Below are 16,314 nucleotides of genomic sequence, written 5' to 3'. Positions count from 1 at the left end.
TCCAGGTTCCATCTTCTTAAATTCCCACCTTTTTGCAGTTTCTTCAGTTTGAATCTACAGTTCATAAGCAATAGACTGTGGTCAGAGTCCACATCTGCACCTGGAAATGTCTTACAATTTAAAACCTGGTTCCTAAATCTCTGTCTCACCATTATATATCTATCTGATACCTTTTAGTATCTCCAGGGTTCTTCCATGTATACAACCTCCTTTCATGATTCTTGGACCAAGTGTCAGCTATGATTAAGTTATGCTCTGCACAAAATTCTACCAGGCAGCTTCCTCTTTCATTTTTAGCCCCAATCCATATTCACCTACTATGTTTCCTTCTCTCCCTTTTCCTACTCTCGAATTCCAGTCACCCTTGACTATTAAATTTTCATCTCCCTTCTCTACCTGAATAATTTCTTTTATCTCATCATACATTTCATCAATTTCTTCGTCACCTGCAGAGCTAGTTGGCATATAAACTTGTACGACTGTAGTAAGCGTGGGCTTCGTGTCTGTCTTGGCCACAATAATGCATTCATTATGCTGTTTGTAGTACCTTACCCGTACTCACCCCCCATGAACCATGGACCTTGCCGTTGGTGGGGAGGCTTGCGTGTCTCAACGATACAGATAGCCGTACCGTAGGTGCAACCACAACGGAGGGGTATCTGTTGAGAGGCCAGACAAACGTGTGGTTCCTGAAGAGGGGCAGCAGCCTTTTCAGTAGTTGCAGGGGTAACAGTCTGGATGATTGACTGATCTGGCCTTGTAACACGAACCAAAATGGCCTTGCTTTTCTGGTACTGCGAACGGCTGAAAGCAAGGGGAAACTACAGCCGTAATTCTTCCCGAGGGCATGCAGCTTTACTGTATGATTAAATGATGATGGTGTCCTCTTGGGTAAAATATTCCGGAGGTAAAATAGTCCCCCATTCGGATCTCCGTGCGGGGACTACTCAAGAGGACGTCGTTATCAGGAGAAAGAAAACTGGCATTCTACGGATCGGAGCGTGGAATGTCAGATCCCTTAATCGGGCAGGTAGATTAGAAAATTTAAAAAGGGAAATGGATGGGTTAAAGTTAGATATAGTGGGAATTACTGAAGTTCGGTGGCAGGAGGAACAAGACTTTTGGTCAGGTGAATACAGGGTTATAAATACAAAAGCAAATAGGGGTAATGCAGGTGTAGGTTTAATAATGAATAAAAAAATAGGAGTGTGGGTAAGCTACTACAAACAGCATAGTGAACGCATTATTGTGGCCAAGATAGACACAAAGCCCACGCCTACTACAGTAGTACAAGTTCATATGCCAACTAGCTCTGGAGATGACGAAGAAATTGATGAGATGTATGATGAGATAAAAGAAATTATTCAGGTAGTGAAGGGAGAAGAAAATTTAATAGTCATGGGTGACTGGACTGGAATTCATCAGTAGGAAAAGGAATAGAAGCAAATATAGTACGGACTATGGATTGGGGGGAAGAAATGAAAGAGGAAGCCGTCTGGTAGAATTTTGCGCAGAGCATAACTTAATCATAGCTAACACTTGGTTCAATAATCATGAAAGAAGGTTGTATACATGGAAGAACCCTGGAGATACTGAAAGGTATCAGATAGATTATATAATGGTAAGACAGACATTTAGGAACCAGGTTATAAATTGTAAGACATTTCCAGGGGCAGATGTGGACTCTGACCACAGTCTATTGGTTATGAACTGTAGATTAAAACTGAAGAAACTGGAAAAAGGCTGGAATTTAAGGAGAACCAGAGGTTGTAGAGAGTTTGAGAGAGAGCATAAGGGAACAATTGACAGGAATGGGGGAAAGAAATACAGTAGAAGAAGAATGGGTAGCACTGAGAGATGAAATAGTGAAGGCAGCACAGGATCAAGTAGGTAAAAAGATGAGGGCTAGTAGAAACCCTTGGGTAACAGAAGAAATATTGAATTTAATTGATGAAAGGGGAAAATATAAAAATCCAGTAAATGAAGCAAGCAAAAAGGGAATACAAACGTCTCAAAAATGAGATCGACAGGAAGTGCAAAATGGCTAAGCAGGTATGGCTAGAGGACAAATGTAAAGATGTAGAGGCTTATCTCACTAGAGGTAAAATAGATACTGCTTACAGGAAAATTAAAGAGACCTTTGGAGAAAAGAGAACCACTTGTATGAATATCAAGAGCTTAGATGGAAACCCAGTCCTAACCAAAGAAGGGAAAGCAGAAAGGTGGAAGGAGTATATAGAGGGTCTATACAAGGGTGACGTACTTGAAGACAATAGTATGGAAAAGGAAGAGGATGTAGATGAAGATGAAATGGGATATATGATACTGCGTAAAGAGTTTGACAGAGCACTGAAAGACCTGAGTCGAAACAAGGCCCCTGGAGCAGACAACATTCCATTAGAACTACTGACAGCCTTGGGAGAGCCAGTCCTGACAAAACTCTTATCATCTGGTGAGCAAGATGTATGAGACAGGAGAAATACCATCAGACTTCAAGAAGAATATAATAATTCCAACCCCAAAGAAAGCAGGTGTTGACAGATGTGAAAATTACCGAACTATCAGTTTAATAAGTCACATCTGCAAAATACTAACGGGATTTCTTTACAGATGAATGTAAAAACTGATAGAAGCCGACCTCGGGGAAGGTCAGTTTGGATTCCGTAGAAATTCTGAAGGTGGCAGGGGTAAAATACAGGGAGCAAAAGGCTATTTACAATTTGTACAGAAAGCAGATGGCAGTTATAAGAGTCAAGGGGCATGAAAGAGAAGCAGTGGTTGGGAAGGGAGTGAGACAGGGTTGTAGCCTATCCCCGATGTTATTCAATCTGTATATTGAGCAAGCAATAAAGGAAACAAAAGAAAAATTCGGAGTAGGTATTAAAATCCATGGAGAAGAAATAAAAATGTTGAGGTTCGCCGATGACATTGTAATTCTGTCAGAGACAGCAAAGGACTTGGAAGAGCAGTTGAACGGAATGGACAATGTCTTGAAAGGAGGGTATAAGATGACCATCAACAAAAGCAAAACGAGGATAATGGAATGTAGTCGAACTAAGTTGGGTGATGCTGAGGGAATTAGATTAGGAAATGAGACACTTAAAGTAGTAAATGAGTTTTGCTATTTGGAGAGCAAAATAACTGACGATGGTCAAAGTAGAGAGGATATAAAATGATATAAAATGTAGACTGGCAATGGCAAGGAAAGTGTTTCTGAAGAAGAAAAATTTGTTAACATCGAGTTTAGATTTAAATGTCAGGAAGTCATTTCTGAAAGTATTTGTATGGAGTGTAGCCATGTATGGAAGTGAAACGTGGACGATAAATAGTTTGGACAAGAAGAGAATAGAAGCTTTCAAAATGTGGTGCTACAGAAGAATGCTGAATATTAGATGGGTAGATCACATAACTAATGAGGAGGTATTGAACAGAATTGGGGAGAAGAGGAGCTTGAGGCACAACTTGACTAGAAGAAGGGATCGGTTGGTAGGACATGTTCTGAGACATTGAGGGATCCCAATTTAGTATTGGAGGGCAGCTTGGAGGGTAAAAATCGTAGAGGGAGACCAAGAGATGAATACACTAAGCAGATTCAGAAGGATGTAGGCTGCAGTTGGTACTGCGGGATGAAGAAGCTTGCACAGGATAGAGTAGCATGGAAAGCTGCATCAAACCAGTCTCAGGACTGAAGACCACAACAACAACAACAACAACCCGCACTCCTATTTTTTTTATTTATTATTGAACCTACTCCTGAATTACCCCAATTTGATTTTGTATTTATAACTCTGTATTCACCTGACGACCAAAAGTCTTGTTCCTCCTGCCACCAAACTTCAGTAATTCCCACTATATCTAACTTTAACCCATCCATTTCCCTTTTTAAATTTTCTAACCTACCTGCCCGATTAAGGGATCTGACATTCCACGCTCCGATCCATAGAACGATTGTTTTCTTTCTCCTGATAACGACGTCCTCTTGAGTAGTCCCCACCCGGAGATCCGAATGGGGGCTTATTTTACCTCTGTAATATTTTACCCAAGAGGACGCCATCATCATTTAATCATACAGTAAAGCTGCATGCCCTCAGGAAAATTTACGGCTGTAGTTTCCCCTTGCTTTCAGCCGTTCACAGTACCAGAACAGCAAGGCCATTTTGGTTAGTGTTACAAGGCCAGATCAGTCAATCATCCAGACTGTTACCCCTGCAACTACTGAAAAGGCTGCTGCCCCTCTTCAGGAACCACACGTTTGTCTGGCCTCTCAACAGATACCCCTCCGTTGTGGTTGCACCTACGGTATGGCTATCTGTATTGTTGAGGCGTGCAAGCCTCCCCACCAATGGCAGGGTCCATGGGTAATGGGGGGGGGGGGGGGATGTTCATATGTAATTTAAGAAAAGTGTGTATGAAACACTCAGAGAGTGAGTCCTGCTCACATTTGTCCTGTTCTTTTTTCCCCCTTTTATCTTTCAAATAATCTGCTTTATCTCTTAATGCACACACACTCATTGTGGGTACACAAATAAAGTTATATAGAAGGAATCCCCATATAATTAGTGTAAGTGGATTATCGTCAGTCATAATTTGCTGTTAGAATACTTTACAGAAATAGCTAGCAGTGGTTTCTTCTGCCTGTTAATGCATGACTTACGGTAATTTATTCCACCCTGTGAGGGCCCCTTTTATGGTGTCATTTACAGAACACTATGTGTGAATGAATAACCTAAACTTTATTTCTGTTTCCTCAAAATTCTGTCAGTATAATTATTTTTTTTGTGTTTAAGTTACTTTTATACAGATTGTACCAGAAATGTTGCGACAACTTTGAGGGATTGTGCGGGGTGTCTTCAAGAATAAATTGTTGATAGAGTCCTATGTCCATAAACATCATCCAACAAGTTTACAGAGCCGAAGTTATAGGCACTGGATCCTGCTGCTGCTCCAATCCTTCAAGGGAACTTTGTGTGCTGACACAGTTTATTTTTCTCCTGTATACCAAAAACTGTTGGAGGTTTTGGAGGGTTCTAGAAGAAAAATGAACTGTGGATGGAAACCAGTGTCCAAAACAGTCACCCATCGAGGCCACAGGGCACCACATTCACAGGAGACAAGACCTGTCTACACGGTAACAAGCTCCATCTTCCCCCAGTGGCAATCGTGACAGCCTAACAGTATTGCAAGGCATTCCGCCTACAGTTCATCAGCATACAAAATCATGTTTGCTGCCTAAGGTGTAACCGAGTGGTAAGCATCAGTACTTGTAACACTCTGTAACATCATTGGATGACATTTTCAGATACGGGTTCCCTCCCTCAATTTGTTTCTCAAACCACCTTCTACAACCCCTCATAGTTTGCCACAACATTCCTGGGAAATATACATGTTTAAAAACATTCAGTCTCTGTATAAAGCCTTTTTTTCTAGCTGCTGGTCTCTTTATAAATGGAGAATGGATGACTTTAGATGATATACTTTCAGATAAGGCGAAAGAAGATGGTTGTTTCCAGGTAATTTGAATGTACTTCAGTTGAAAATTATGCTTAACATTGTCCTGTATGTGTCATACTGTTTTTCATCTCCATTTTATGTGCCATGAGAAAAGAATCTGTCACTGGCATTAGTCAATTCTGTGCCACACAGAATAAATTTGTAACATTGCACTATTAGTAGAAAAACTTGTGAATTAGTTTAATTAACACACTCATTCAGCAAAAAAGGCCACTATGTTCTACGGTAAACAGAAATGAAGCATATACAAATCAAGACCCAGTGGTCTAAGTTTCTTGCACATAAGCTTGAAATTGATCGTGATGCTTCACTATCAGATTGTTCTGAAATGTAGAATTGTTAACAAATCATTCAAGCTTGTTTTAAACAGTATTAAATTTTGAAAGGAATGTGATTATTATTTCACAATCACTGCTCATGAAAAGAAGACAAAATACTAAAATTCTGGAAAAGTGGACAATGTATTCTCACTCCCATCATTTCATCTTGAATTTTTTCTACTGTAGTTACTTGTTACTGTTCTTCATAATTTAATTTCACATTTTACAACTGTTCTGACCTTGACCATATATTGATGACTGTGAATACTCATGTGCATTGAGAAAATATGTTTTTAAATTTTATTTGAACTTTAAAATAGGAATATAAATTTCTATAAAATTAAACTTTTTAGGCAAAGTCATCCAAAGAGAGAGCTGTCCACTTTATAATGAGTCAGATTTTCTATCAGGAGCTGGAAAGTCCAGATGCATTGGAGATGGAGGCTGTATTTGATCTTCCTGACTTTACAGATGATATAACCATTCTCTGGCAGAATGGTACAGCAGTTGGATTTTACAGTACAAAACAGAAAGGTAAGTGAATGGTCAATTAAGTAACATCGACAACAGAACTGACCAATAGTTAGCATCTCGAAATAATGTAAAAACTACAACTGTAATCAAGACAATATTATGAAAAGATTAGATTGCTACTCACTATATAGTGGAGATGCTGCATCACTGATAGGCACAAGAAAAAGACTGTCAAACAAGTAAGCTTTTGGCCAAAGAGGCCTTCTTCAGAATTGGACAACATACATATACACACAAAAGCAACTGACCACAGCTTCTGGCTGCTGTGGCCAGAGTGTGATCTTGGCAGCCAGAGATTATGGTAATTGTGTGTGTGTGTGTGTGTGGGGGGGGGGGGGGGTTGCTATTTGTGGAGCAAAATAACTGATGATGGTTGAAGTAGAGAGGATATAAAATGTAGAATGGCAATGGCAAGGAAAGCGTTTCTGAAGAAGAAAAATTTGTTAACATCGAGTATAGATTTAAATGTCAGGAAGCTGTTTCTGAAATTATTTGTATGGAGTGTAGCCATGTATGGAAGTGAAACGTGGACGATAAATAGTTTAGACAAGAAGAGAATAGAATCTTTCGAAATGTGGTGCTACAGAAGAATGCTGAAGATTAGATGGGTAGATCACATAACTGATGAGGAGGTATTGAAAAGAATTGGGGAGAAGAGGAGCTTGTGGCACAACTTGACTAGAAGAAGGGATTGGTTGGTAGGACATGTTCTGAGGCATCAAGGGATCACCAATTTAGTATTGGAGGGCAGTGTGGAGGGTAAAAATCGTAGAGGGAGACCAAGAGATGAATACACTAAGCAGATTCAGAAGGATGTAGGCTGCAGTAAGTACAGGGAGATGAAGAAGCTTGCACAGGATAGAGTAGCATGGAGAGCTGCATCAGACCAGTCTCAGGACTGAAGACCACAACAACAACAACATTTCATACACTTCATCATTTTTAGCTCCTGTACCTTCCTTTCTTCAAGGTAGAAAGTGCAGTCTTCACTCTGGACAAGACAATCTACAAATCAGTTAACACACTTCAGAGGAGATGAGCAAACGACTCCTTTGTAGGAGGCCTTATCACATTTGCTGAAAATAGCATCCCCAACATGCTAAAGTGGTATGCCCAGAGTGCTGACATTTAAAACAGTGGATTGTGTTGGGTATATAAGGCCTCATATTTAACTGAATGAAACCAGAATAATATTCTCTGGAACCATTGTGATATGGGACATAAGAATAAAGGACTCTGATTTTATCAGTTTGCCATCTGCCCTTTTCATGATATTTTGCAAATCAGTCACACCATCATGAGCCCAATCATCCTTCAGTTCCTCTTTGGGAATATCAATAATATCCCTGCATAATGCAACACCTTTGCTATAGTTTGTTGTGTAGCTCTGTTTCAAGGCATATAGCAATGTGGAGGTTTTTTGCTTGTTGGTAATTATTTATTTCTACCAGCAGTGTCCCACTCCTAAATTGCGTAATAGATTTTAATGTACTAGCAATGCCCCCTATGCCCTTTTGTATATAGAAAGGTGAAACTTTTTTCAAGCTGCCCTCCTTTGCTTTAACTGTCATAAACACATTCTGCCTAGCAGCCTGTGTTCCGTTACTGTAGACTGAAGTATTGGAAAGAAAACCTATGTTAGAAGGACTGGCAGTATGAGCCCTCTTGTTGGTGTTGATACCTACCAGCAGTACACCCTTTGTACTGGGAAATCATTTGAACAGATTCAAGGGTTCCATCTCGTTCCCACAAAGAACTAGGGAAATAAAGGCCCACCCACTCAGCTCCACTTGTTTAGGTGAGCCTTGCACAGCTGAGGTGCGACAGGTTGCCCACTAATGACTATTCCACCTCAATAGCCATGCAGCTCATCAGTGCATGGTCCACCTTGAGATTGACGACTTTTTGTAGAGGTTTTCATAATGTTTTTAGTCCACACATCACAAAAAATGCATCCTCGTGAAGTTCTTTGATTAAGTATTTACCCTTTGTAAATCTCCACAGAGCTAACTGTGCCTCTTGTTGCTGATGAGCAGTAGACTTCGTAAGGTATAGTTAGGAACTAGTGCCAGGCTGAAATTTTGATTTAGTCCATGAGATATATTCATGGATTATGTTCTGCTTTGAAAGACAAGAGCTCGTGGTCTGAGTCTCAGTCCAGAACACAGTTTTAACTTGTTTGTCAACTAACTTCTGTACACTGCACGACATTTTACATGGGAATGCCTACCATTAAATTGGCTGAGTAGATGAATGACATAGAAGAGCTGTCTGCCTTGAGGATGCCTTGTACCCAGTTCTGAACTTTCTGCACAGCATGAATTAGGGGAGATTGCATGCCTGCTATGGGCTGTTTGGATCCTCCAATGTGTTATTAGTTTCCCTGAGCTCTAGAACAGAATAGAATATTTATTCACTTTTAAACATGTTTACAGCCAGTTGGTACTGTCATGTGAAATTTGTATACATGTATAGTTACTACATTACATTATTCTCACATGGATCTTTGCTTCATTATGTTACACAAAAGCTTTTATATAAATTACTACTTCAGGAAAGTATATTGTTATGGAAACCGACCATTGTTTGCAAACGTAATACTATATGCTGCAGTGAATAAGCATATTATCACATTCAAAACTTTATACAGTCTGTAACAATAATAATCATTATATACCTCAATACAGTATGCCACAATGAATCAACATTATCACACTAGTGACTTTATAAAACATTTTGCAATACCTAATTTTATATATGCCCATTTCAAGACTCCAAGTCATTTATTATATATTCTTCAATATGTAAAATACTTCACTTTTTACCCATTTTATGATTATGCTTTTAAATTTATTCAAGGGCACGGAATGTGCATTTTTAAGTAGTTAAGCTTGTTAAAATATGCGAGACAAAGATATTTATAGCTGTTTGCTTGTTTGGTTTATGGCTTGTCAATTGCATGTCTGTTTCTTGTGTTATGATTCTGTATTGACATGCTAGGGTCAGAGTTATTCAGATTTTCTTTTGTATATACTAAACAGCTATAAGCATATAAACTGGGGACTGTCATAATATTTGATTCTTTGAAGTAGTGTCTACAGGATTCTCATGGTGTTAGTTCCACAATGCATCTTATTGCCATTTTTCTCATTTAAGTAGTCTTAGAGCCAGGTAGGTTTCTCACAGCAAAATTGGGAATTTAAGAAAGTAAAAGTATGCATGTAGTAGTAGGATCTCATAAACATATCCTCTGAGCTTAAGCAGCAGATAAATCACACATGTGAGTTGGGGCATAATTTATCTGTGGCTGTATCTCATCTAAGACATTGATCAATATGTAATTCCTGAAGTTTCACCAATTTGTTTTCCTGTTTGGGTGCATTGAAATTAAAAACTGTGTTTTCTGGTTTTGCACTCTTCGTATTTAATGCATTAGCCTGAAACCGTGAGGTACACCTATATTATGCTTCTGATACATTCAGTTGCAACTCATCCAAGTTGGAGTACTGAGCAGTTAATGTGGTATCACCTGTATACAACACAACCTCACATGGCATATATATATAACAGAAAGGATCGAAGAACAGACCCAAGTAGGAGGTAAAGGGCCTTTAGGAGGAGGGCTTTCTCCCCTATTTCATAGTGCTGTAGCTTTCTTATTAGGATGCTGTGGGACACTGTATCCTCCAGTCCAATAGCTCATTGACTTATTCTCGAAGTTCTGTTATAATGCTGTCAGCTGGTTCACAATAGAGAGGGTAGATCTAAAACTACATTGTGCAGAACAGATTAGGTTATCATTTTCAAAATACTGGTTCATCTGCTGGTGCATACAGTACTCGGTTATTTTAGAAATTATTGTGACAAGTGAAATGTGTAATAGTATGCTACCTTCCTTATTGTTAGGCATTCTGGATAGACTCTTTCTATAATATGTTTATTATTTTTGTCAAGGGGTGTTCTTCTATTCCGGCAATAATGCATTTATCTATTGCTTACTGACTTGCCAGCAAATTACAGAACTTGATCAAAAATAATCCATTGCTTTATTGGGTAATGGTGGCAGTTCATGTCGAAAACCTTTTCACGTCAAGTTGGACATGAAAAGGTTTCCGACTCGATTATGGCTGCACAACGGAATTAACAGACCTTGAATGTGGAATGGTAGTTGGAGCTAGAGACATGGGACCTTCCATTTCGGAAATCGTTAGGGAATTCAGTATTCCAACATTCACAGTGCCAAGAGTGTGCTGAGAATAAGATTTAAGGCATTACCTCTCACCTGGACACTGCACCGGTCCATGGCCTTCACTTAATGGCTGAGAGCAGTGGTGTTTGCGTAGAGTTGTCTGTGCTAACAGACAAGTAACACTGCATTAAATAACTGCAGAAATCAACGTGGAATGTATGACGGATGTATCCATTTGCACAGTGCAGTGAAATTTGGTGTTAATGGGCTTTGGCAGCAGATGACCAACGTGAGTACCTTTGTTAACAGCATGACATCACCAGCAGCACCTTTCCTCAGCTCGCAACCATATTGGTTTTACACTAGATGACTGGAAAACTGTTGCCTCATCAGGTGAGTCCCAGTGTCAGTTCGTAAGAGCTGATGGTAGGGTTCGAGTGTAGCACAAACCGCATGAAACACCACGAATCAGGAGGGCTCAGGTTTATCAACAAGGCACTGTGCAATATGATGGTGGCTCTATAATTATGTGGGCTGTGTTTAAAGGAATTGACTTGGTCCTTTGGTCCAACTGAACTGATGATTGCCTGGAAATGGTTATGCTTGGCTATTTGGAGACCATTTTCAACCACTCGTGGACTTCTTGTTCCCAAACAATGATGTTATGTCACTGAGTCATAACTGTTCAGAGCTGGTTTGAAGAACATTGCGTACAATTCAAGTGAACGGATTGTCCACCCAGATTGCCCGACACGAATCCCATCAGACATTTGTGGGACACAATCGAGAGGTCAGTTTTGCTGTGACAACATTTCGCAGTTATGGGTGGCTACAGAGGCAGCATGGCTCAATATTTCAGCAGGGGCTTTCAGTGACTTCTTGAGTCCATGGCATTAGGACATATCCCATGACTTTTGTCACCTCACTGTAACTTTGCATTGTTTCAGAATAGCACTTAATAAAGAACCTTCAAGGAAAGTTTTATAAACTGTTTGTTCTTCAGTTTGTGTACTCATCTCCTGTTTGTGGGAACATTTTCAGTAACTTTTGTTTGGTTTTTAACAAGAAGTTGTAAAACAATCACCTGAAGTTATCACATCATTTGCACTGTATATCGGGTGTCCCAGAAATATTGTGACAAAATCTGAGCTCTTGCAGAGGGCATCTTGAAGAAAAAATTGTGGATGTACATTGTTAACAGTCCTGTAACATTTTCTTGGTTACTCTGGAAGTTATCTTTACATTTGTTGATTTTGTTCTATTAAGAGCAGTCTGTTGAGTTCCGTTTGTAAGGAAGTCTGGAATTGAGTCACAAAACTGATCCAATACTTGTTTTAACTAAATGACAATGCAGGGCAGTGTCAAATGCTTTCCTAAAATCAAGGAACATGATGTATAGGTACTTCTGCAATAAGTGATATTAAGAAAGATACTGATTCAATTTTGAAGTCCACCGGCAAAAGTGATAGTGAAGACAGAAGTAAACATTGAAAAGTGATGAAGTTTTGTATTATTGGTTTTTACAAAAATGATGAATTGGGTAATTGATATCTGATCCTTAAGTAACAGATTGTTGTACAGATTTAAATCTCATTGTAAAATTTACAAATTGGTAATACCAGGTGAAAAAATGTCAACTGATGTAGAAGCAGCAAATACCATTAAAGGTGGTTTTGAAAAGGAATTGGACAAAAATGACTGTGAATTGGACTTTGTTTACAGAGCTGATGCAACCATATTAAATTGGAAATCGTTACTGTTAAAATCTGTTGCTCCTCGGCGAGAATTCTGCTCCACGAACTAAAACTAGTAAAGAGCAAATAACAGTATTAATTTGTGCAAATGCTATTGAGACCCATAAAATGCTGTTGCGCCTCATCAGAAATCCCAAAAATCCAAAATGCTTCAAAAATATCAGGGTTCCCTTAGTTTATAAAAGCCAAAGAAGCGCATAGATGAACACTGAAATATTCATTGACTGGTATGACAACACTTTTATCACTGAAGTAACACAATTTTAAAACAAACTTGGTAAATATGAAATTGTCCTACTTTTACTGGATACTTTTAAGCTGAGCTGTTAGTGAGAGAAAATGGAATGTTTACAGTAAAATGTTTGCCTCCTAATGTGACATCCTTACTACAACCAGTGGATCAAAGTGTTATTGAAACATTAAAATGACTTTATAGAAAGTCATCTGTTGATTAAGATAATGTAGACGTCATTTAACTTTCCTCAGGCAAATGAATTTAAAGCAGTGTTGTTACATGGTTGTATATGCATGGGATCTGATTGAAAGAAAGACTTTGAACAAAACTTGGAACACAACACTAAAACGAGAGTGCAAAAATTCAGTATCTGATATGGGTGATTCTGTTTTGGAGAATATAATGAGCTAATGACAAACCCACAGATATGCAAGGAATGTGATGCCGATGGTATGAAGGAGTAGCTCACTTGTGAAAGTAATGATCAAGGTTTTCAGAAGATGTCAGATGACGAAATTGTTGCAAACATATTGCTGGAAAACAAACAGCAGTTAATCCAAGAAGATGAAACAGAAGAAAATGAAGATGCAGAAAATGATTTAGGACCATCTCGTGTGGAAACATTTCAAGCCCTGGACACAGCCTTCAGATGCTTTGAGAAACAAACTGTAAGTTTACTACTGTTCCAATGAATTCATGATGTAGCAATAGTGTAGAGCTTACATCAAATGACAATTAGCAAATACTTTAAATGGAATTAACTACAGAGACTGTCCTATTATGAATTTTGTTAGATATTTCATGATTAAAACTGCAATATTTTAGTAACTTTAAGAAAATGTCTGTAAAAAGTAAAATATTCAGAACAAATGCTCTGCAACAGCCCATGATAAGAGGACATGTAGAACAATGGAAGCATAATAAGTGATATAAATAGCAGGGTAGGTGGCATGCACATAGGCCCAACAGTGCCTTCTTTTATGTGACCAGACAGGGCAGTGTTACACAAAGCTTAGTCAGTGCACAGCCATCACACAAAGTGTAAACATGTAACCAAGTACCACTATGTTTTGCTGACATCACAGGGGGCAGTGTTACACAAAGCTTAGTCAGTGCACAGCCATCACACAAAGTGTAAACATGTAACCAAGTACCACTATGTTTTGCTGACATCACAGGGTTGAATATCATCATGTGAGTGGCTTCAAACAGGGCAGAATGATTGGTCTCCAGGAGGTGGGTCTATTGTTCTGTGACACTGCAGCTTGTACAGGGCACACTGCTTTAATAGTGAGGCGTATGTGGAGCCAGTAGGGAGAAAAGGACCTTACACAGTGCCAACAGGTTACTGAACGACACAATGTGCAAGATGAGCACCACATTGTCTATTTGGACATAATGGATAGAACAGCTTTATCCACAGTGTTGGTAGGACACTGAAGCACTGCAATCGATCTGGGCATGTCTGCATTGATGGTTCAATGGCATTCTCTGCAGGATGGACAGTTGGCATGCATGCCCTTGTGTAGGCTTCCACTGACCAGTACCCATCGATGCCACAGACTGGTAGGGGCATGGGAATGCCCACAGGATACAGATTAGCTGGCTGTTTTTCAAGGAGTTCCTTGAGTGGCCATGTACATAAAAAACAGTATTCCATTTGAGTCCATAGATGTATCACGGCACTGCACTGAACAGATATTTGAATGTTGTACAGGGGCAGTTGAATTTAGTGAAACTAAACTTCTAATTGTTGTCATTTATAGGTCCCCTAACTCTGACTTCAGAGCATTTCTGCTCAAGCTAGAGAGGGTCCTTGGTTCACTTTATAGGAAGTACCTGAATTAATTATGTGTGGTGACTTCAGAATTAATTTTGTATATGATTTTGCAAGAAAAAGGATGTTGCTAGATCTCCTAAACTCATATGATCAGATGCAGACGTATTTTTTCCAACTAGGGTGCAGGAGAACACTAGCACAGCCATAGACAAGATTTTCATTCATTCTTCATTACTAGATGGGCATTCTGTTAGTAAAAGGGTGAATGGACTTGCAGACCATGATGTGCAAATTTTAATACCGAAAGTGACTTGGTTTAAGGATCATGACAGAAGGTTGTGTACACGGAATAGACCTAAAGGCATAGGAAGGTTTCAGATTGATTATACAATGGTAAGGCAGATTTCAGAACCAGATTTTGCACTGTAAAATGTTTCCAGGGGCAAATGTAGACTCTGACCATAATTTATTGGTTATGAACTGTAGATTAAAACTAAAGAATTTGCGGAAAGATAGAAAATTAAGGAGATGGGGCCTGGATAAACTGAAGGAGCTAGTGGTTGTTGAAAGTTTCAGAGGAAGGATTAGAGAATCTTGGACTGAAACAGAGAAAAGAACTATAGTAGAAGATGAATGGGTAGCACTTAGAGTTGATGGATAACTAGTACTGAGCAAGGAAGAGAAAGCTGAAAGGTGGAAGAAGTATACAAAGGGACTGTACCAGGGGAATGAAATTGAAGGTTATATTATAGAAAGGCAAGAGGAAGAAGATGAATGTGAGTGGAAGATATGATACTGCTGGAAGAATTTAACAGAAGACTCAAAGACCTACACTGAAACAAGGCCCTCAGAACAGACAACATGTCCTCAAGACTGCTGATATCCTTGTGAGAGCCAGTCATGGCAAAATTATTCTGCCTGGAGTGCAAGATATATGAAACAGGGAAAATACCCTCAGACTTCAAGAAGAATTTAATAATTCCAATTCCAAAGACAGCTGGGGTTGAAGGGTGTGCGAATGTTACCAGACTATCAGTTTAATAAGTCATGGTTCCAAAATACTGACATGAATTATTTACAGAAGACAGGAAAAACTGGGAAAGATCAGTTTGGGTTTTGGAGAAACATTGGAGAAGCGATGCAATACTGCCCTTCTCAGTTGAAGGTAAGGAATGATAAACCTACATTTATAGCTTTTGTAGACCTAGAGAAAGCTTTTGACAGTGTTGACTAGAATACACTCTTTGAAATTCAGAAGATAGCACAGGTAAAAAACAGGGAGTGAAAGGATAAATGCAATTTGTACAGCAACCGTATGATATGTATAAGAGTTGAAGGGCTATGTAGAAGCATCAAAGGGCATGAAAAGCAAGCAGTGGTTGAAAAGGAAGTGAAATAGGGTTGTAACCTATCCCAGATGTTACTCAATTTGTACACCGAGCAAACAGTGAAGGAAGCCAAAGAAAAATTTCAAGAAGGAATTAAAGTTCAGTGAGAAGAAATAAATACTTGCAGTTTGCTAGTGATATTGTAATTCTGTCAGAGACAGAAAAGGACTTGGAAGAGCTGTTGAACAGAATAAACAGTGTCTTGAAAGGAGAATGTAAGATGAATATTAAGAAAAACAGAGCAAGGATAATGGAATTTAGTCAAATTAAATCAATTGAGCTGAGAGAATTAGATTAGGAAATAAGACAGTAAATGAGATAGTAGATGAGTTTTGCTATTTGGGCAGCATAGGACATATCCCATGACTTTTGTCACCTCACTGTAACTTTGCATTGTTTCAGAATAGCACTTAATAAAGAACCTTCAAGGAAAGTTTTATAAACTGTTCTTCAGTTTGTATACTCATTTATGTGTCTCCTTCTTCAGGGCAAAGCTTTGAGGATGTTGTTTTATGAGAACAAGGTCATCGACCTTGTACTGAGGTTTGATAGCCGTCTCATTATGTCTACTCACTTGTTGTCGTGCCTACTCAACTAGATTCT

General features: G+C 39.0%; 1 protein-coding gene across 2 annotated transcripts in view; it reads left to right on the top strand.

The window, feature by feature from the left end:
• LOC124622662 (protein FAM169B-like) overlaps positions 1-16,314 on the top strand; it is a 111,218-nt gene that overhangs the window by 30,643 nt on the left and 64,261 nt on the right. For both annotated transcript variants that reach the window (XM_047148457.1, XM_047148458.1), the window contains exons 3-4: positions 5,428-5,510; positions 6,185-6,365. In XM_047148457.1, the coding sequence (XP_047004413.1) occupies positions 5,428-5,510; positions 6,185-6,365 (264 nt within the window). The remainder of the gene's footprint in view (positions 1-5,427; positions 5,511-6,184; positions 6,366-16,314) is intronic.

Source organism: Schistocerca americana, chromosome 7, assembly GCF_021461395.2.
Source record: "Schistocerca americana isolate TAMUIC-IGC-003095 chromosome 7, iqSchAmer2.1, whole genome shotgun sequence".
Lineage (NCBI taxonomy): Eukaryota > Metazoa > Arthropoda > Insecta > Orthoptera > Acrididae > Schistocerca > Schistocerca americana.
Note: the sequence above shows the minus strand (reverse complement) of the source record. Positions and strands in the feature narration are given on the sequence as shown.